At 47.4% G+C, this 20,552-nt stretch overlaps 3 protein-coding genes across 3 annotated transcripts; 2 read left to right on the top strand and 1 right to left on the bottom strand.

Annotated features, from left to right (window-relative positions):
* Positions 1 to 610: 610 nt before the first annotated feature.
* On the bottom strand, positions 611 to 2,071 carry clrn2 (clarin 2). The gene is made up of 3 exons (XM_068751422.1): positions 1,819 to 2,071; positions 1,109 to 1,288; positions 611 to 879 (listed from the first exon to the last, which is right to left on the bottom strand). Exons 1-3 carry the CDS (start codon positions 2,069 to 2,071, stop codon positions 611 to 613), a joined length of 702 nt encoding a protein of 233 aa, XP_068607523.1.
* A 1,023-nt stretch (positions 2,072 to 3,094) lies between these two features.
* tapt1b (transmembrane anterior posterior transformation 1b) lies at positions 3,095 to 8,400 on the top strand. Its single transcript, XM_068751097.1, has 14 exons — positions 3,095 to 3,281; positions 4,256 to 4,386; positions 4,477 to 4,595; positions 4,969 to 5,131; positions 5,216 to 5,351; positions 5,569 to 5,666; positions 5,748 to 5,817; positions 5,983 to 6,063; positions 6,140 to 6,249; positions 6,743 to 6,802; positions 6,932 to 7,000; positions 7,102 to 7,178; positions 7,281 to 7,453; positions 7,635 to 8,400. The coding sequence occupies exons 1-14, from the start codon at positions 3,095 to 3,097 to the stop codon at positions 7,880 to 7,882; spliced, it is 1,722 nt and encodes a 573-aa protein (XP_068607198.1). The 3' UTR covers positions 7,883 to 8,400.
* Positions 8,401 to 10,111: 1,711 nt separating this feature from the next.
* prom1b (prominin 1 b) lies at positions 10,112 to 18,910 on the top strand. Its single transcript, XM_068750774.1, has 27 exons — positions 10,112 to 10,385; positions 12,326 to 12,387; positions 12,633 to 12,659; positions 12,749 to 12,954; positions 13,154 to 13,274; positions 13,350 to 13,413; positions 13,530 to 13,619; positions 13,814 to 13,837; positions 14,058 to 14,275; positions 14,366 to 14,440; positions 14,515 to 14,578; positions 14,705 to 14,713; positions 14,811 to 14,970; positions 15,146 to 15,298; positions 15,468 to 15,591; positions 15,724 to 15,827; positions 15,964 to 16,048; positions 16,157 to 16,303; positions 16,383 to 16,454; positions 17,053 to 17,145; positions 17,301 to 17,318; positions 17,453 to 17,506; positions 17,593 to 17,673; positions 17,784 to 17,852; positions 17,979 to 18,068; positions 18,311 to 18,426; positions 18,841 to 18,910. Exons 1-27 carry the CDS (start codon positions 10,112 to 10,114, stop codon positions 18,908 to 18,910), a joined length of 2,670 nt encoding a protein of 889 aa, XP_068606875.1.
* The last annotated feature ends 1,642 nt before the right edge of the window (positions 18,911 to 20,552 follow it).

Raw genomic sequence — 20,552 nt, 5'->3', positions numbered from 1 at the left:
TAGCTTGCTTGTCAGGGGAAAACTTCAAAGGGAGTCGCCAGGGATGTTTGGGCATTGTAAATTGTAGTAATAGTTGTAACCCATACACAGCTGTTTGTTATTTTCTTATGTAACCATGGGCCATTGATGTACATTTGCTTTGATGTTATTGACTTTTGGTTGCCAGATATGCTCTCTTTTGATGTTATTGCTGTTTGATGTTATCCCCTACTTTAAGCCATACATGATGGCTGGCTTCATCGCTGTCTTGTAGACATTTCCCTTCATCCACACCGACACTCTCTTATCACATAGCACACCTGATAATTTCCTCCAACCGTTCCAGCCAGTGGACACCATGAACTATAAAATGATACAGACCCACCTATATCAGTGCTCCAAGTTAGCACATCAAAACTAACATTGTTCATCCATGGGCGGAGTTCATAAACTGTCTTGAATTCAAGTCAAATTAAAAGTAACACATAACAAATAATTTATTGACTTTCTCCACACACATATTTACATACTGCAGAGCTATCGACAGAATTTATACAGGACCGATTGTCTCTTCTCTTCTCTTGTCTCAAATGAACAAGTGATGTTCTAATGACGCTCCGTGGCTGGTCCCTCAGTAGAGCAGGTCCAGAGATGAGATAGTGGGTTCTTCAGGTTTCTTGATCTCAGGTTTAGGTAGTTTGATGCGGCTCATGGCCACCACCCCGCAGATGGCAAAGTGAGTCCCAACACTGCCGACGCCCAGCCAGAAGGACCAGTCCAGGCTGTCGTCCAGGACCAAGAGCACAAAGAGGTTCTCGCGATAGTTGGCCACCCGCTCGGTTAGACTGTGGTGTTTCATGGCTGCCAGGAAACACAGCACAGCCAGGGCGCCAAAAAGAGCTGGAAACAGAGAAGAAGAAACGTCTGAGATGGAAACTGGAGCGGGAAAGTAATGCCCTGAAACATAAGAAATGGAATCAAAGAAAACTGCAGTACTGTACTCAAATCAAAAAAAACAGAGGTAAGAAAAATAGCTGGGCAAAGTACAATTGAAGAAATAAGGATGGCAACATGAAGCATGCAACATAAAATCAATATTTGAGGAGGATTTTGAAGGTACAAAACAAACCAGCAATGACGTTCCACAGGTAGAGTCCTCTGTGTCCCTTGATGCTCTGGTAAGGAACCTTGCGTGCATTGTAAATGCAGAAAGACACACTGACCAATGCAAACCCTGCGGCCACCAGCAAGAAGAGGATCACCATCATGTGAAGACCTCCGTTCAACGTCCGAACAAGCTTCGGGAAAACTGCGCAGACAGAGGGGGGGACAGAAAACAAGCATAAACCCCACGTTATCAGCTCGATTAGTGGGTTTGTGTGGGTTGCATCCAAAGTGTGTGTGACCAGAGGAAGCTGAAACACAGTGGACTGCTCGTCAATGTGAAGGTCGATCGTACGTCTCTTCGTCTGCCTGTTACAAGCGAGGAAGCTACAACACATCAATAGAACAATGTCTATACTTTATCAAGGATGAGGTCTAACATTTGTTTGCTCTAGTCAGCGGCACTACTCACAGACTGCACAACTGATTTCCATGGAACCTGTTGGGAGAGACGGGGCTTTTGGCCAGAATAGACCCGAGCCTGATATATTTGGTGTATTTAAACATTTTGACTTATTTTCTCCTTAAAAACAACTCAGCCACAACAGAAACTATAATATAATAATAATAATAATAAAAGATAATATCATAATAATATTTAGAATATGGATTTTTATGTTCAGACTGATAAATTCACATGAACCTCAAGATGAAACATTATTAAAGGCTTCTTACTGTATATTTCGGAGCGCCTTTTGCCGAGCCCACACCTCTTGGTTTTCCCTCCCTGGAACAAACCGTAGTAAATGTCACCGATGAACTGCTCCAGCTCTGGATGGGACGCGTTCACTATCTCCGCGCCGGTTTTACACAGGATCCGCCCAGTGACCCACCTTTCTGTGGACAGGGCCATCACCAAGAGGACGACCGAGCCGATGCTGAGCACGGAGGCCACAGAGAACGTTATCCGTTTCCACAGCGAAGGCATCTTACGAACCCACCATGATGATGCCCCGAGGAAGGGAACGCAACGACGCTGGGCAGCGGCTCACAATCTGCGATCACCATCAGTGTATTTTTTACCGGTTTTAGAAATAAAAATAAATCATGATGACCGTGAAATTGTCATTTCTCCTGTGTCGAGGTGTTGCGTGTGAGTGAGTAACCGAACAAGAGAAACCGAATCTAGGAAGGTCAAAGAGATCTCTTACCGGGAGAAACTCTATCCCTGCGTTCCTGCGCACCCTCTCTTGCGCCTCATTATTCTGAGCAGGAATTAAGCTTTGAATTCTGCCATTTTGATTCACGACTGGCGAGCTTTAGGCACCAATAGTGTCAGAATTTCAGCTATAATACAACCCATAAAATGTCAAGAGAGAGAATTAACCACTGGACCTTTACATTCCTGCGTTTCCTATATCTCGTTTTTGCATGCTTCATTTATTTATAAAAAAAATATTGTTGAATGATTTCTCATTCTTGGAAATAGATTATATGCGAATAAACTCTGTGGGTTAATGTTTAAGGTAGATTACAATCCACATTGCTTTACACGGACTGATATTTATTGTTAGATACAAATAAACCGTTAAGATATGCTTACTGGGATTTCAGGGTGACAATGCATGGTATTTTTATTTTATTTGACCTTATTTCACACTTATTTATTATAATTCTAATATTCATCGAACCGTTTGCCTCTAAACATTAGAAATGTTGAAATGTTTTGATCCTAAAAAAAAACCGACATTGTATAATGCGTATGGCCTTTATTTTACTGTACATTTTTATCTATTTCATCTCTGCAAGTTTCTACTTGAAATACTTTGGAGTTCGAAGATGTTTCGAAGAAGTCGGTAATAAAGTTATATACGGGAAAGGATTAGGGACAAAAACTGCCTCTTCCGACTCTGCGCCACCTGCTGGTGATTCTGTGAATTGACATGACATGATGACGTCGGACCACGTGACGCGGTCTCTCCCAGTTTCCAGATGAGACCTTTCGGTGAACATGGCGGATTCGCTCTCGTCTGGTCAAGGAGAGGAGAAAGAGAAGGAGAAGGAGAAGGAGGATAGTGAGAAGCAAAAATGGGCGACGCACACTGAGAGGAGCAGGGAGAAAGGAAGACTCACGGAGACGCTGAGGTTCAGCGATAAAAATGGTGGAAGTAATACTAGCAAGAAGCGCAACCTGTCAGGTTAGCACAGACGCCAGTTTAGCTAGCTAGCTACTAAAGAGATTGAGTTCTTATAATCTGGGCTAGCCAGTTTTGTGTATGTTAGCATCTTTATCGCACTGCGTGGGCGGCTAACAGTGATTGTAGCGTTGCCTCTGTACGCTGTTGCTTCGGACGCTGCTCTGTTTGCGCTCGGTCTCGGGATGTACCTAGCACTGACCCCAATAAAAGCAGCGCTAGGTGCAGTATAGAAGCTATATGTGCTCTAATTTAATCACGGAGGAGTCTTTTAAATAGGCCATGTTGCTCTGTCGTGCCATTTATTTTGAACCCTCGCACTTCTTTGTGACGATTTTCAACTTGGCTGTGACATAATTTAAAGGCGCTCTATTTAATTATCATCGTTCCACAGAGTGGAAGGAAATTGGTGATCAAAATAAGCCATATTCAAAGCAGACGTTTTGTTGTAGAAAAATAAACTCCGGCGATAACGTTGGGTTTTTGGTAACATCGGATAAACCAGGAAGATCCGATATTGATAGCCTCCCCCCCTAGTGGTAAGAGTGGGTAATGGCATCACCTTTTGGCAGACGAGCTGCACCTGACACTCCATAGTTGATGTTTTATAGGCCATATCGATGCCAACTGTCCATCTACAACCACATATTACCCCTCAAGACACATGAGTTAATGCCACCTGCACCAACGACAGCAATCCCAGATGCACCTCAGACCAGAAAGGCACTATCTCTGTACGCTGCACTTTTTTTTTTTTTTTTTGGTACCACAGAAATGTTCAGGTGTGTCAGAAAGCAAGCAGAGATGTTATTTGCTGTGTCATTTCCCCAGAGGTGAATGTTTGAAGGTGATAAACTCAAAGCTAACCAAACAGGTCCTGTTAGAGAAATACCAGAACGTGGTTCTGATGTAACGTAAAGACTGCAGAGCCCATCTGTGTGTATGTGTTTAACGCTCTGTCTTTCCTGCTGTTCCAGACCTGTCTCTCATCCGATTTATAACCACGGAGATTACCAGAGGATACTTCCTGGAGCACAATGAGGCCAAATACACGGAGCGCAGAGAGAGGGTCTACACCTGCCTTCGCATCCCGAAGGAGCTTGAGAAGGTGAGCAGACAAAAGACACAAATTGACATTGTTGAAATTGTTTTAACATTTTCCAAACCCTTCTTTGTGTTTCTCTCTCATTGTCTTTAGTTGATGATATTTGGCTTCTTCCTTTGTCTGGATGCCTTTCTCTACGTGTTCACCTTGCTGCCCCTCAGGGTCATCCTGGCCCTTTTGCGGCTCGTCACATCGCCTTGCTGTGGTGTCAGGTAAATTACATGCTTTGGTATCAGGGATGCGTGTTCAGAAAAGAGGAATTGTTCATTTGCCGTGTTGGAAAAATTAGCCTTGTTCAATAATGTGTTTATGTTCATGTAAAAATGACCGTGAATCTGCAAATATCTTATTATGCACTCTGTTTTATTTTAATTGTGACTAGATTAAAAAGCAAGGTGACATCTAAGAACTTCAACTGTGTCGTTCTCTTTAGATTAAATTACGAGTAGAAGCGAGCAGAAAATCCTAATCGGGGAACATTTGATATTTTTGCTTGAAAAATGACTTTAGCATTTAAGAATTAGCAGAAAACTAAATGAAAGTGAACCCTTTCACGGTACACAGCCTTGCGTGTTTGTTGTCTAGCGGCTCCCGCCTGCTCCAGCCAGCCCAGGTGTGTGATGTGCTTAAAGGCTTCATCGTGGTGCTGTGCTACTCGCTGATGAGCTACGTGGATTACTCCATGATGTACCACCTGATCCGCGGGCAGTCCGTCATCAAGCTGTACATCATATACAACATGTTAGAGGTACAGCGAGATACTGTCAGATCTGTGATTGTTCCTCGCTCGCCTCATCTCATCTCATCTCATCTCATCTCATCTTGTTCTCAGGTGGCGGATCGACTGTTCTCGTCATTTGGCCAGGACATCTTGGACGCTCTGTACTGGACAGCCACAGAACCGAAGGCGAAGAAGAGAGCGCACATCGGCGTGATTCCTCACTTCTTCATGGCTGTGCTCTACGTCTGTATCCTAATCGCTGCTGCTGGTCTTGTTGTTTTAGCGCTTCTGTGTGCCGGTGTATTAAAAAAAAAAATGGAAGAACCAGTTAGCAAAGCGTGATAACTAGAAATGTGCACATAGCTGCAACCTTACAAGTCTTCGGTAGACTATCTAGTGTGTGTGTATTTGATCGTCTTCATTTCCCGGTGCATTTAGTTTTCCTCAGCGTGTTTCCTGTCCAGTTCTTCATGCCATCCTCATCATGGTTCAGGCCACCACTCTGAACGTAGCTTTCAATTCCCACAATAAGTCCCTGCTCACCATAATGATGTCGAACAACGTGAGTCCCACGTAAGGAGCGCGCACGCTCGGCTCACGCTCGCACGCAGCACAACCTCACCGTTCCGTCTCCACCCCGCAGTTTGTGGAGATCAAAGGAAGCGTCTTCAAGAAGTTTGAAAAGAATAACCTCTTCCAGATGTCAAACAGCGGTAAGTGTAACCCAACGCGTTCCACAGAATCGGCTGTCTGGGGACGCTTTGCGGCTTCGCCGTTCAAATTTCTGTCTTCGTTATGAGGTGAAGCCGTGAAATCGGGTCCTGCCGCGGTGGGCATGAAGGAGGTTAACCCAGGATTGATTTGTTTGTCTCCCACAGACATTAAAGAGAGGTTCACCAGCTGCATCCTCCTGCTCATCGTCTGCCTCAGGAACATGGAGCAGTTCTCGTGGAACACGGGTGACTACGCGGCGCTGCAGCCAGCTGACGGTTACAGGTCGGCTGTAGCCGGTTTTTAAAACGCTTACGCTCTTAGACCACCTGTGGGTGCTGCTTCCGGATGTCCTGATGGTGATTGCTGCAGAGGTCGCTGTGGATGCTGTCAAGCACGCCTTCATCACCAAATTCAATGACATCAGTGCTGATGTGAGTCACACACGCACACACACACACACACACACACACGTGGCAACGAGTCTTTTGACACCTAAACCGGACTCAGATTACCAAAGTGTATCCCTAATCCTTTCCGTCTGACTAAGTATAAATGGATCACTTGAAAACGGAGGAAAGGTTAAAAATATGATCATCGATCGAATACATGAGTCGAAACATTGGATTTTATATAATTATATTTATGGATTTTCCCACATAAGTTGTGGGAAAAATCACGGAATTGTAACTTGTAATGGGAGCTAACGCGACTGAAAGGGATTATAACCCCCTTATCTAACTGTCAAAGCTGATCACCCAAATCTCACTCTAGCACTTCTGAGTCTGCATTCATTTATAAGCGTGCACAATTTCACCTTGGTGTGTTTTTTTTTTTTTTTACACCGGCGGTAACAAGATTCATTCCGTCTGTGTTTGATCGCTTAATGTTTTTGCTCTTTGGCCGACTCCTGTCCTTCCGTTCCAGGTTTATGGGGAGTACAGAGCCAGCCTCGCGTTTGATCTCGTCAGCAGTCGACAGAAAAACGTGAGTGAACTAAAGTCACCTGTAGCTGCTGATGGAACTCCCGCTGTTCCGTATTCTCCCGTGACTTTTGTTCTATTCCCCGGAGGTCATCGCATCAGTAACCCATAAACATCTTTCATGTGTCCTCAGGCTTACACGGACTACAGTGACTCGGTGTCCCGGAGGATGGGCTTCATCCCGCTCCCTTTGGCGCTGCTGGTCAGTGTTTCCACGGCCGCGTCCGTGTGTGTGTGTGTGTGTGCGTGTGTGCGCGCGCTCTGAGGTTTGCTGTCTGACGTCTGTTTTCGTTTCTTCTTCAGCTGATCCGAGTCGTGACCAGCTCAGTGAAGATCCAGGGGGCGCTGTCCTTCATGTGTGTGCTGCTGTTTTACCTGAGGTAAATGTCTCGTTTCGACCGGCGCACGTTTGCGTCGTTTCTCGCGCCTGCTGACCCCCCTCCGTGTATTTTTTATTTCCGTTTCGATGTGTCCGTGAGCAGCATGATCACTCTGAAGGTGCTGAACAGCATCGTTCTCCTGGGGACGTCGTGTGCGTTTGTCAAAGACGCCAACATGGAAGAGAAACTCTTCCGCCCGCCGCCCTCCGCCGTGTCCAGTCGGGTCAATTCCAGCGCTTACCGCGCGAAACCCGTTTACACCGCAGCACAGCAAGGTAGCCACCGATTAAACCCTCGTGGTCCAATGTAATAAACAGAAGCAGGCTTTTCATTATTGGATGCCAAGAGGGAGTTTTTTTTTTCTTTTCCAATGATAACTCACTATCTGAGCTCGCACGTTTGTTTAGCGAGCTGCGCCTTTAAGTTCCTCCGCCCTTCCTTCTGTCTCTCAAACAGAACCCGCAGCCGACGGGGGAATCTCATCGCCGTCGGACGAGCCTCGGGCCACGAACACGGCGGCGAGCGACGCGCCCACGCTCCCTAAGAGCGACTCGGACACTTTCCTGACCACGCCGGACGAGGACGATGACAAAATGATCAACGTCAACGCGGGACTGGAAGGGGACGGCCCGCCACTCAAACCCCCCAAGAAAGATTTGTTGGAAATAGACCGTTTCACCATCTGTGGCAACCGAATAGATTGAACGACACAAGCAGTCCTGGCGAAACGGCGGGGTTAAGGGATCAGACACGGGGTCACGGGGCATGCTCGGACCCCTGGAGTACCGTATTTATTTATTTATTACTGAGGAACCCAGCCGAGGCACAGAGCTGTGACTACGAGCATCAGAAATGGCTTCAGTTCTGGTCCAGTCCAGTCCTGTGCTCCGGGAACCAGGCAGGCGGCCTGCCGACGGCGAGGGCGGGGCTGTACAAGAGGAAGCACGATCTGCACATGTGACGCCGTACAAACCCGGGTCCCCCCCCCCCCCCCCCCCCCCCGAGTGACGAAAAGAACGCCTGGATGGTGCGACAGTGTGTCCAAAAAGCACAATTGCAGGCACAGCAGAGGAGCCGCTTTTAGAACAAACTCGGTCATTTTTGTACATTGTTTTTTTTAAATGTCAAAATCATGAAAAATTCTAATGTTTGAAAGGAAGTTTTTACAGTGTGAAAAATCCTGGACTTTTTTTTCTTTTCTAACGGAGGGAACTTCACCTTTCAGGCAGTGATGGCAAAAATAAGATGGGGGGGGGGGGGGGGGGGTTTAATTTAAAGTTTCAATAATGACCATAATCCAAACAAGCTCCAAATTCGATTTGTAATAGTCTACATTGATGCTTGTTTTAAGTATATTTTATAAGATAACTTGTTAATTTTCCTGTTTCCTGCCAAAACAAGGAAGGAAATATTGATTCCCGGCTATCTGGGGAGGATTTTGAGAAGTAGGTGTCGTAGCATCGTAGACTAAACGAGACGGTGAACCTGTCATTGCTTATTCTTGCTTCATAAAAACATTCCTATCTCCACATTTCAGTTCTATCGATCAGGTATCACGCATTTGGAAAATCTGTGCTTAAATGTGACGTCGGTCCATATAGGAGGACGTAGCTCGCAGGTGTGTGTGTGTGTGTGTGTGAGATAATCTGCAGTGCGTGTGTGAATCAGATCGTTGTTTTTGTCCGTGTGCAGCCCATTTATTTTATATGACATCTTCTACTTGGTAGGAGAATAAATTTTTATATGTAACCCTTTCTCGTCTGTTTTGATTATGTCACAGCTGGTGTGTGTGCGTGTGTGTGTGCGTGTGTGTGTGCGCGCAGGGGAACAGTGGTGAGTCTCACTAAAACGACTTCATTCACAGGGCAAACACTACCGGCCACTGTTCCTCTTGAATGGGTTCTTTTTTCAGGGTCCAGTCCTGCTAGATTATCCTCCTGACTTTCTTTCTCCCTATGGTCCCTTCTACATGCTTCGCATTTACATCCGACCTGCGGGGTGTCGTTCATCGTGCTGCTGTGTTGGAGACCGACTTCAAAGCTGCTTTTCTTTTCTTTTTTTTAGGCTTGTGCAACTCAACCGAGCTGAAACTGAACTTTGGGTTTCCCCTCATTTGAACTTGCTTGCCCAAAATGCAGCCTTGACCACCATATCTGATCGACCCGAAGCAAAAGGGCGATGAACTCGCCGCCCACAGTTTGGGTCTTGTGATCGGACACTAACACGACCTGCCTGCTACTGTTTGGCTGAAAATACACTTTGCTTCAGAATCTATGCAATACTTGAGTAAATAGAAGTAATCTCAGGTACAGGTGAAATCAGACCTTCAGGTAAGCTCTTATGGGGGGTGGGGCTCTTATTTTGTCAATGATATAATGACACTACAAGAGTGACTTTCAAAGAATATTCAGGGTGAAAGCAATGAGGCATTTTTCAAAATAAAAGCATCCTGCGTCTTGCGTCTTTAGATAAATGCTTTTATAAGAAACATCTGCAACGATGGAAGCATCTTTTCCCTTCACACGCACGCACACACGCACAGAGAGAGAGAGCGAGAGAGAGAGAAGACCTGGGACAGGTGATCAAAGGGCGGTGAGGGGGGGGCTCCGTGGGTTTTACGCGTGCGCGCAAGATTAAACAGCCGGGACGGTGCGAGTGAGGACACCGAGAAAGCCAGCACATCCTCGGTTGTTGGTTCACCGGAGACGCCGAGGACCTCCGGGGATGGAGGAGACCGGACCGGGATGTGACGCGCTAACGGAGCCGAACCTCGACTGTTGAACCCAGAACTTCTCCGCGGGCTGCGGGGGATTAAACCGTCGGGAGGAACAGGTGTCCCGTCACGTCTCCCCCCCCTTTAGCGCGTAGGACGAGCCAGGGCTCGGGGATTTCTTCATTATTTCGTTTTATTCAAAGCTGGACTTTTCGGAACCATGCTGTGGACACGGTGGCTGGTCCTTGCGCTCTCCTGGGGGGCCACAAGTGGCGAGCAGCAGGCACGGGAGAGGGGCCTGGGCCCCCCCTCGGAGGTGCGGGCGGACCCCCGCACACAGCGGTCTCCTCCGCCGGTCGAGCCGCTGGACTTTGGCTTTGTGCCGGCTGCAGTTTATGACACCCACGCGTACTACGAGCCGGGGGCCGTGGGGGTCCTCTTCCACATGGTCCATGCCTTTCTCTACATTGTTCAACCGCACGCCTTCCCCAAAGGTGAGATTACCCCCCCCCCCCCCCCCCCCCCCCCAGGCTCATCATCTCCCGTGACGACACAGGGACCTCTTTTACTTTATTATCGTGTTTTCTATTTGTTGAGCTCATCAATGGGATCAATGGCTGTCATGGATCACAAACGATCTTCTTCTTGCATTCACATGATTGAGGAGATTAGAAATCGATCAGTTCCAGGATGTAATCAATACAAACATACAGTGAAAGTGGCCTCCTTTGGGCTTTGTTTGCTGCTAAAAGCACAAAGTTCTGACACCGTGCAGCGGGATCGAAGGATTTAAGTTGCTGCCATTTTCGTGTCCACTGGCTGGCTAATCAATTATCAGATCAGCGATTAGAAGAGGCTTTCTCAGTCACCTGCATCCCTTCATAATCCCATAATCCACTGGACCATATGCTGCTGCTGCTGCTCGGGACTTTCCATCATGATTCATCCCTGTACAAGCAGGTACAGGTGGAGACCACCTGGACGGGGTGTTGCACACGCCTTCACCAAAGGTCACGCACCGCCAAGCAAAGCAGAGGTCATAGTCATTTGGAAAAGGCGTCGGTTCAGATGCTACACAAGGGCCGCTGAGCAAACGTGAGGACAGACGTGTTATTTCTAATGTGGTTTAACTCGTAAAGGTTTGTTGTCCAAAGTCATCTGGAGGAAAAGCAGCAAGCTCATCGTCGGTCGTCCCTGGTTCTGGGTTCTCCTCCTTTGGACCCGTTGGTTAGACACACTTTGGACTCGAGCGTTTTATCCCTGCTACACACCTAGGATAGATTAGACTGGGTGCTAATGCTAACTGCGTGGCTACCATGGCTACAGATGGCATTGTCTCACTCGCATGCATGAGCATGCACATGTTGTCACACAAACTGAAAGTGGGTCATAGTCCTCTTATTTGTATGTTTGCTTTAATTACTGTGGGGCAGGAGGGGGGGGGGGTTATTGATCAGGGGCAAACGTTTAAAATCAGATTACACTGGAGAGAAGAGGAGAGAGAGAAACGGCTCGATGGAATATTACCTATGACATCAGCACCGAATTTAATGATTCTCTTCCCACATGTAATCAATAAGCATTTAATTCATACAGACGCCACACACACACACACACACACACTAGATGTGTGGCTGAGAGTGTTTCCTTCCTCTGTGTGCTGATGGGTTGCATGAAGCTCTGTCTGTAATCTCTCAGAGTAGGTCAGCGTAGAGGATTGTGCCAGCCTATATTTACACGTTACCGTAAGAAGGTTCTGCTTATATATACCCGAACGGCTAACAGCAGCCGTGTGAACGCTCTTCTGATGTTTGCCTCTCTGACAGTGAGCTGTATGGACGTGTGCTGGACACTGATAGGTCCACTTTATCAACCTCCTATACGTACGCATCTCTAAAATGCTGCAGTTCCTCTCCCAGCAGGCGCGATGACTCCAAGTTGGGCTGCGGTCTCGTCTTCCTTTCGTTTGCAGCAGTTGCCCACCCCCCCCCCCCCCCCCATGAAATAAGCTTTTCTAAGCTCTTCTGCCCACGGTAGCTATAATGCTAACTAAGCAGCTGAGGGACAGCAGGTGGCGTCGGCACGACTCCGGTGCGCTCTTATGCTGCGTCTGCAGAGTAGCCACAGACAGACCCACAGACAGACAGGGGAGGATTCACCCTGGCTGTGTGTGTGTCTGTAAAGGAATCAATGTTTACCTGCAGAGTGACATCATTGGTGACCCCCCCCCCCCCATGCAGGTATAGGCTTAGTGTTGGCTGACCCACATGAACACTCTGACAGCTGGCGATGCTGAAAAACACGCCGCCGTGTCATATATATGAATAAAATGTCTGACTCGTCTGTGTTTCCCGCCCATAAACAGAGTACAGGTGTTGTACAGGTGATGGTTCTTCCTCTGCAGACTGACAGACCTGTTTTTGCTTTCCCCCAGATCTAATTGTTAAAGTTATTCAACAAAATATGGGAGGAATCAAAATAGAGGAATGGAGAAAGGTACGTTCCACTGACTTTTGTCAACTCATTTACAAATGACATTTGAGCCCGTTGAAAGTGGAAAGCTTTGTTCCTTTACAGCAATAAGATTATATGTGTGAGATGCTGTGAAACGAAAACACCTTTTAATTTCATTTATCTACGTTGCCTTCATGTGCCCCTTTAGAAATAGGACTTCTGAGCATCTCCTCTCCAGACTTGACTGTTTTTCTCATTTGTCCTTTGCGCACGCTTTGTGGTTGCAGCCGGAAAACGTGGTCCTCTTACTGCAGGTAATCTCACAGCGGCGTTCTAAAACGCCACCGGCGCGGCGTCTCAGCGATGACGTGACGGGGGGGGATGGGGGAATGTTTCTTTGCAGTGGCTCTACTACGAGGTGGGGTTCCTCATTTGTGCGGCCATCGGCGTGGTGTTCCTGGTCCTCGCCCCCATCCTGGGCGTGTGCTTCTGCGTGTGTCGTTGCTGTGAGAACTGTGGCGGGGAGATGCACCAGAGACAGAGGAAGAACCTCGACTGTCAGAGGGGCTTCTACACCGCCTCGCTCGTCGCCACGTCCGTCTTCGTCATGTGAGTCGTCAGCCGCTCGGAGGATTATTGGTTCTTTCCGCGAATAGGAGAAACGAAGAAATGGAGAGGCCTCTGTCTGAATCAGCGCTTTCACAGTGTGCCATTGATGAAGCCCATCGGTGAAGCATCGCGGCCCTCTGCTGGTCACTCTTCTTACCTCGCTGTGTGTGTGTGTGTGTCGTGCGCGTGTGTGTTTCAGTCTAGGAGTACTAATTGCCTACGCTGCGAACCATAACGTCAGCACGCAGATTAAGAGCACGCGGCGATTCATCAACACCAACATGAGAGACCTGAGGACGTTTGCTAACAACACACCGGCGGTGAGCCGTCGCACACGCGCGCACACACGCACACACACACGCTTATTAGTGAAAATGTGTGCCTCTTATTTTTAGCAAATAGAATACCTGACTGCTCAGTACACCACAGCGAAGAACAAAGTCCTGTCAGAGCTCGACAGTAAGTTGACCTCCGGCTGTTTGCACGCCGTGTTTGCCTGATGTCCCGCTTGCTTTGCACAAATGCGGTTTGATCACGTTAGCCGATCTGTCCAATGCGTCCTCCATCCCTCCCAGACATTGGACCTTTGCTGGGTGGGCGGATCCACAGTCAGCTGGAGAAAGAGGTGCTTCCCTCACTGGACATTGCTCTGCGAATGGCCGGAGGTAAAACACGTGATTGGAAATGAGAAATGAGAGACGCTCCATTGCTACACCTGCACGGCACGTTTCTGCTGATGCATGAGGCATGAGATAATGATGGCTGTCCTTGTCCTGCTGCGCCTTTCAGGGTGCCTCATCACCGTTTTTAACTTTAACCCCCCCCTGTCTGATTCTTTTACAATTCCTTTTATCTAAAGCCAAAGTTGAGAATGCCATCAAAGGTAATTCCAGCTGACCTGGGGTCAGTCTTTCAGTGCTGGTGATTTGCTGTCAGTGCATTCCTGGGTGTTCTAAATACCATAGATCCTGATCCTGAGCTGCTGTTGTCTCTGGTCCGTGTCGGTGTTGTGTCGTTACTGCCCTCTTGTAAATCCCACGAGGCTCACCGGTTATTTTAAAATGTGTTTTAATTGAATTGTTATTATTTCCGCTCCTCATTAGCGATGCGAGAGACTAAAGAGGCGCTGGAGAACATCAGCTCCTCCCTGGAGGTTCTTCAGGAGGGAACGGGGTCGCTCAAGGCCAGTTTATCAGAGGAGCGCTCCTCGCTGTCCAACACCCTGTCGGACCCCGCCTGCACCAACGGGGCTGTGTCTCACACCTGCAACTCCGTCCGCTCCACCCTGTCCCAGCTGGTGGTCAACGCCGAATTCTCCACGGTACCAGAGAAACGTGAATGAATGAAAGAAAGCGAGCATTCCACCGTGACTGTCCCGACTCATTGCCGTTTGCTTCTTCTTCTCTGTCAGCTCCCAGACGTCGGTAACGCCTTGGCTAATGTCAACACAGTCCTGAGGACAGACCTCAGCAATATTGTACAGCAGGTTAGGCTCTGTCTCCGTTTCTTACCAGCGGCGCCTTCAGGAAGCACACGTCGAATCGTCTCTCTCTCCTCCAGGGCTACTCGTCCTTTAATGACACGCCACGGCTGGTTAAAGAGCAAACTAAAAGCATCGTCTCGGGTACGAAGGCGTTTGTGTGCTCATTTATTTTCCCGCGTCCTCCCTGTAAGCCGCCTGCAGTCTTTCACGTTCGTGTTTTCTATCTTCCTCTGTTCTTCTGCGCACTCTCAAATGATGAACTGGCAGCTCTGCCTCGTAAGTCATGCGCTGTCCCTTTCTGCTCATCATCATCATCATCATCGTTCTGGTTCATGTAGAAGACCACGCTCCGATCTATGCTATGTGTTTGTAGGAGTTAAAACTATGCTGGACAAAATCGGCACGGAAATCAACAACTTTGCCAAGATGTTTCCGGTGGAAGCTTCGCTGGCTAATTTCACCCTTTTCCTCCATAATGGACAGAAAGACATTGAGTCCTACTACCCACAGGTGGACCAGATGGACTTCTACAGGTAGGTGCATACACACTTTATATTCCTAACTGACTACAAGGTTATTGGAACAGGACTCCGCCACCCCCCACAAGTTTAACTGCCTATTTTAGCATTATCAATACGTGTGAGTGTGTGTGTGTGTGTGTGTGTGTGTGTGTGTGTGTGTGTGTGCGTGTGTGTGTGTGTGTGACAGGTGGATCGGCTGTGTGGCGGTGCTCTGCATGGTCGTCCTGGTTCTGGCCTTCAATGTCTTCGGGCTTCTGTGCGGCACCTGCGGCTACGACAAGCAAGCCACACCGACGACCCGAGGCTGCCTGTCCAATACAGGGGGCAACCTTCTAATGGCGTATGTAACCATGGCAACAGCGCCACACTCAGCGATTTGACGCGTTCGTTTTCTCCAGAGACAGTTTTCCCAGTCCCGCCTTCAGTGCTGTGATTGGCTGGTACTTGATTTCTGTATGACCCCCAAAGCTCAGATATTAAAATAACCTGTTGCTCTCTTCCTGGCTCAGCGGGGTGGGCTTCTCGTTCATCTTCGCCTGGATGCTGATGGCCATCGTGACCGCCCTGTTTGTCGTCGGTGGCAACGTGGAGAAGCTGGTGTGCGAACCGCTGGCCAATCGGCAACTGTTCACGGTACCGAACCGCCTCCACCCTACTTTCAAGTCCCTCCCTGCCTTTATTTGTTTTAGCAAGACTTTAATCTGAGTGGGATGATGAGTATGCATCTGTGTGTGTGTGTGTGCGCGTGTGTGTGTGTGTGTGTAGATTATAGACACACCATTCCTTGTTCATCCGGCCAAGAAGAACTTCCTCCCCGGGATGCTGTTTCAGAATCCAAACATAGACTTGACTTTAGGAAGCATGTACAGGTAACGTACCATCGATTAATGCCGCACACGCTTTTATTCTTATCTCTGCTCGTTTGTCGGTTTTGACATCTAAAAGCTCCTCAAAGACGTTACGTTCTGTAATTTACAGGCCTTATCTGTAATTCTTCTGTCGCAGGGAGTGTCGTGAGAACAATGGATTGTACCACGCTCTGCAGCTGGAGACCATGTTCAACATTAACTCCTTCCTGAACAGGACAGTGGTGAGTGTCCCTACACACCCATCACCGAGGGCAACGCGGGGGCAGGGCGTTTCACGACGTAATCAAGAGTTTTGTAATAAATAGTTTCCAATTTGGTTTTCACAACAGTACAACAAGGACCTGGCCAAGGTGTTTGAGGGCGTGCACGTGGACCTGCAGGACATCTCGCTGCTGGAGCAGGCCGGCAGAGACAACCTCATCAACTTCGCCAACTCTGGTGTCGGACAGATCGACTACGAAGCCTACCTGGCCGAGGTAATCTGTGTGTGAGCGGAACTCACGACAACGTAGCTGTGCAGGAATTAGGATTATCATTTGTTTCCTGTTACATTAGGTAATAAAAGGAGTGACCGTCGTGGATCTCCTGTCCTTCTCTGCTGAACTTGAGTCTCAGACTGACCACCTGGTGAGTGCTTGAATTACGTTACCCGCAAATTGCATTAAAAGTTTCAACATTCAAATGGAAAGAACCATAAAAAATGTTTTTAACATATATATATATTCTCAAATTACATAAACTATGCAGGTAATACTTACGGCGCTGCTGTAGTTAGACAAGATGCCGTTCATTCATTCATCTTTTATTCATCCTTTACAGTCTGCTTATTTATATGGTTTCATTTATTTCAATTCATATTTATTGACATGTTATAAACTTTAGCAATAAGATCTGGAATAAAAACTCTGGACGTCCAGCCTCTCTGGAAAAACATTTATGCATGTCGGTCTGAACAAGTTGTCCATTTACCTTGAACACACATGACACACACACACACACACACACACACACACACACACACATTTAAGGCACATGCATACATTGAAACAGGAAATGTGGTATTTAGCGGCATGGGGGACATTTCACAGGAGGGTTAGTATGTGGCTAAGGAAGTTAAATCATTACCTAATTATAAGAAACAAATAAATGCATCAACTTTCTGGGACAGACTGCTGCTTTCTCTTCACGTTATGTGGGGGGGGGTTGTTTGTTTGTTTGTTTACAGCCGCGTGGAGCTCTGGAAAACGCACTGAAAGGACATGCCAGCAGCATCAGGCAGATCCACAGAGAACAGGTGGTTCCCATGGAGCAAGCAATGGTAAGCACGTCACCCACGACGCTAATCCACACGCACACACAGCGCCTCCTCTGTCCAAACGCGGCCTTTCCTCCTATTAATGTACCGTAAGTGAACGTGGAGGATACACCTTCAACTTCCTTCTTCTCTGTTCTTCTTCTGTTAAATGGTGACAGAAATATGTCAAAGCGCGGGTAAGCCGCTGTTCGTACGCAGCAATCTGCCAGTGTGTGTGTGTGTGTGTGTGTGTTGGTGGTAGCGCTGTTGTTCATGTGTCGCTGAGCGTACAGGTGTGTTTCCCCGGGTAACCGCTGGTCTTCTCCCACAGAGCACGCTGAGCCAGAGCGTCAGGCAGCTTCAGAGGATGTCCAGCGACCTTCCGGTGAGAGCCGAGACCGACCATAAACGCTTCGGCCGCGACGATTAGTTGTTTTCTAATGAATAAAAAAATAACTCTCTGCCGTTTAGATCAAGGTCACGAACATCCTGCGCGCGATTGATGCGGCCGAGTACCTCATCAGTCACAACGCGAGTCACGTGGTGAAACAGGTCAAATCATCTTTACAGAAACGACTCCTAAACGCCGAGAGGCTGCGGACACACACACACACACGCACACACACACACTCACTCGTGCTTTCTTCTTTGTTGGTGTGTAGGAAACTAGAGTTTACACGGAGAGTTTGGTGGGATACTTCAAACAATACACAGAATGGGTGAGAAACTCGGTAAGTGTGCTCCAGTACATGAGCCGGCACACACGAGTTCTGATCTGACCTTTGATAACAATCATCGACGCCGTGTATTCTGTGTTTTTGTACACGTGCTGTACTTATGTGTGTATTTCCTCACAGTTGACTGCAGAGGTAGCCCAGTGTAAACCCATCAGTAACATTGTGGACAGCATGGAGATCGTAGCATGTAGCTTCATCATCGATTCAGTGGTACGGTGCCAGAACAGCACGCGCGTGTGTGTGTGTGTGTGTGTGTGTTGAGCTCTTTTTACAGCTGTTTTCCACGCGTATTTAGATCTAACCGAGACGTATGAACAGCTTTTGGAATGATTTGAGGGACTCTGTGGAGTCAGTATGAGAGCAGAATGTACTCACACACACTGGAGAGAGAGAGAGAGGGAGATCGGTGTTCACATGACAGGAATGAATCCAAGGTTCTCCCCTTTTCCCAGAACGCGTTCTGGTTCGGTCTGGGGTTCTGCTGCATCCTCCTGATTCCCAGCGTCGTCTTCTCCATCAAACTCGCAAAGTATTACAGAAGGATGGACACGGAGGACGTCTTTGAAGAGTGAGTCCAAACGCTACGTTAGCCGGCTCGTTTCACTGAGGTGTTTAATCTGCTAGCGCTTTCGTTCCTCCTCTTCCATGTCCCCAATCCCTGTTCAGCGTCGGATAAATCCCAATTCATCTTAAAGCCATCACCTTCTGCTGCATGCCCATCAGCCCCTCCACGTCGGAGGTCTTCCCATTGTCTTTCTCTCCGTCACTGTCGCATTGCATTATGGGTAAATCATAAAAGGCAATCCCGGGTGGCTATCCTCGGAGGCCTCGCTGAGCGGTGCCTCTGCTAGCCTGCATGCTACTGGTCTGAATTGACGGAGGGAGATTTTTGGGAGCGTTGGATTTCTCCACAGATGTTCAGTTTCTCGGGAACTCCCCCTGATGTGTGTGCGTGTTCGTGTGCGTGTTCGTGTGCGTGTAGCTCCCCCTATCCCGACACTCTGGCTCGGTTCCCCCGGGCCTCTGCTCCCCCGAGCTACTCCGACTGGTGATCCAGAGGAACCATCGATGAGGTACCGGCTGTCGCCCAGAACTTGCCACTAACTCCACCTAACATCTGAAAGCACCCGAGGAGGGCTTCTCTTCTCGTCTTTTCTCTGCACTCTTCTTCGCCCTTCATCCTTTATCTGCCTACAATCCACCCAAACGCTAAGGCCACAGAGGAAAGGGATGCTCACGATGGATTCGGTTTTAAGCTGAAGATACCTTCGTGTGAACAAAGAGCTCACTTGTGTGTTCCCTCACGTGAAAGACTTTCTTCCCGCTGCGCTTTATTCACGTCTGACTCTTAACTAACAGGCTGATGTTTCAGAAATTATGCCCTTGAGGTTTTTTAAAACGGGCCAAAGTTGATTTGTTTGTTTTCTCCACAGTGGACAAGAGGGCTGGAACTAATATTTCCTTCATGGTACGTTCCATTTCATTCTCTTCTAATAAAGTTGCAGGCCGTTATTTGACGTGCCTCTCTCTTTCTAGGATTCCTGGAGTCCAACGCGTCTCACAACAGTACAACAAGGACCTGTTGTGTGGTCGAGGGCGTCTCTCCTGACAGCAACCCTTCAAGCCGTTTGACCTTGACCTCTGGTGTCAGACAACCGTAACCCATCGGACGTTGTCTCTTACTCACCAGCGTCCAATCACGCCGGTACCACGCCTGTCTCGCGTGTCGTCGTCCACATAGCTAGCTTCACCTGTAGACAATACGGCCATCGTCAGGTTTTAACACAGTAAACTGCGATTGCAATTTTAAAAAAAGCTTGTGGAAGTTTTATATATTTTTTTGTTAATGATTGTTTTATAACATGGAAGTGCTTTGTTTTGTAGTAGTAGATCTTTTCTTTATTGTTCATTGTGAATATTTTATGATAGCTGCCGTCATTTAGAGGCCACAAATCACACACATGGAGACGCTTCTCTTCATCCTGCTCCATTTCCACCAAGTCATAATTTATTTAACAGGCGTATACCCTAACAAGCTCAACCCTAAAAATGGGTTTAGATGCCTAAAGCTAAATATTATCTTAGGCAGGGCCTATTTTTCTTGTGGAGTAAGAGGTTGCTTTTTATTTGCCGTCTCGCGGTTCAGTCAATACAACTCTGTGGATTTGGAAGTGGAAGCCGGGGTTTAGGAACTTACACAAAAATAATAACAATACAGCTGGAGTTCGTGGTGAGGATGTGAGTAAAAACGTTCAGTCCAAAAAAGTGTCTGTGTTGTTTTTCTCCCATAAACAGGTCATACATGAACAGTACGGATACTGTCCTCTAACCCGACAGCCGGTGGCGGTTCTATTATAACAACGTAATGTAAGGGTAAGAGAAACTTTAATTTAATTTAATTACACAAATCCTTCATTACAACGTTTGAATAACACACGACAATCTATATACTTAAAAGTGGCAAAATATATACAATCATATATAAAAAATAACAAGAGCAGAGATAATATAATATACAAGTACAATATAGAATAAATATTCTGAATGTCACACATATAAAAACACACTAAAGACAATCTGCACTAAGAACAGAAAACAGAAAGCCAAGCTTTCCTTGACGCAAAATCATCAATAATGTCATCAGACAAAGTCTGTTCCCCTATTTGAGTGATTTATACTGGACAGCAAGGCCAG

This window comes from Brachionichthys hirsutus, chromosome 17 (assembly GCF_040956055.1).
Source record: "Brachionichthys hirsutus isolate HB-005 chromosome 17, CSIRO-AGI_Bhir_v1, whole genome shotgun sequence".
Classification (NCBI taxonomy): domain Eukaryota; kingdom Metazoa; phylum Chordata; class Actinopteri; order Lophiiformes; family Brachionichthyidae; genus Brachionichthys; species Brachionichthys hirsutus.
Note: the sequence above shows the minus strand (reverse complement) of the source record. Positions and strands in the feature narration are given on the sequence as shown.

Bases quoted from the DNA above. Each gene is read 5' to 3' on its own strand.
- prom1b (XM_068750774.1), top strand. From the start codon at position 10,112: ATGCTGTGGACACGGTGGCTGGTCCTTGCGCTCTCCTGGGGGGCCACA. The intron at 10,386-12,325 runs GTGAGATTACCC...GCTTTCCCCCAG, and splicing joins ACCGCACGCCTTCCCCAAAG to ATCTAATTGTTAAAGTTATT. The intron at 16,049-16,156 runs GTGAGTGTCCCT...TTTTCACAACAG, and splicing joins CCTTCCTGAACAGGACAGTG to TACAACAAGGACCTGGCCAA.
- clrn2 (XM_068751422.1), bottom strand. From the start codon at position 2,071: ATGCCTTCGCTGTGGAAACGGATAACGTTCTCTGTGGCCTCCGTGCTC. The intron at 1,289-1,818 runs GTAAGAAGCCTT...CTGTCTGCGCAG, and splicing joins AAGGCGCTCCGAAATATACA to TTTTCCCGAAGCTTGTTCGG. The intron at 880-1,108 runs GTTTGTTTTGTA...CTCTGTTTCCAG, and splicing joins CCTGTGGAACGTCATTGCTG to CTCTTTTTGGCGCCCTGGCT.
- tapt1b (XM_068751097.1), top strand. From the start codon at position 3,095: ATGGCGGATTCGCTCTCGTCTGGTCAAGGAGAGGAGAAAGAGAAGGAG. The intron at 5,352-5,568 runs GTATCCTAATCG...TTTCCTGTCCAG, and splicing joins CATGGCTGTGCTCTACGTCT to TTCTTCATGCCATCCTCATC. The intron at 7,179-7,280 runs GTAAATGTCTCG...GTCCGTGAGCAG, and splicing joins GTGCTGCTGTTTTACCTGAG to CATGATCACTCTGAAGGTGC.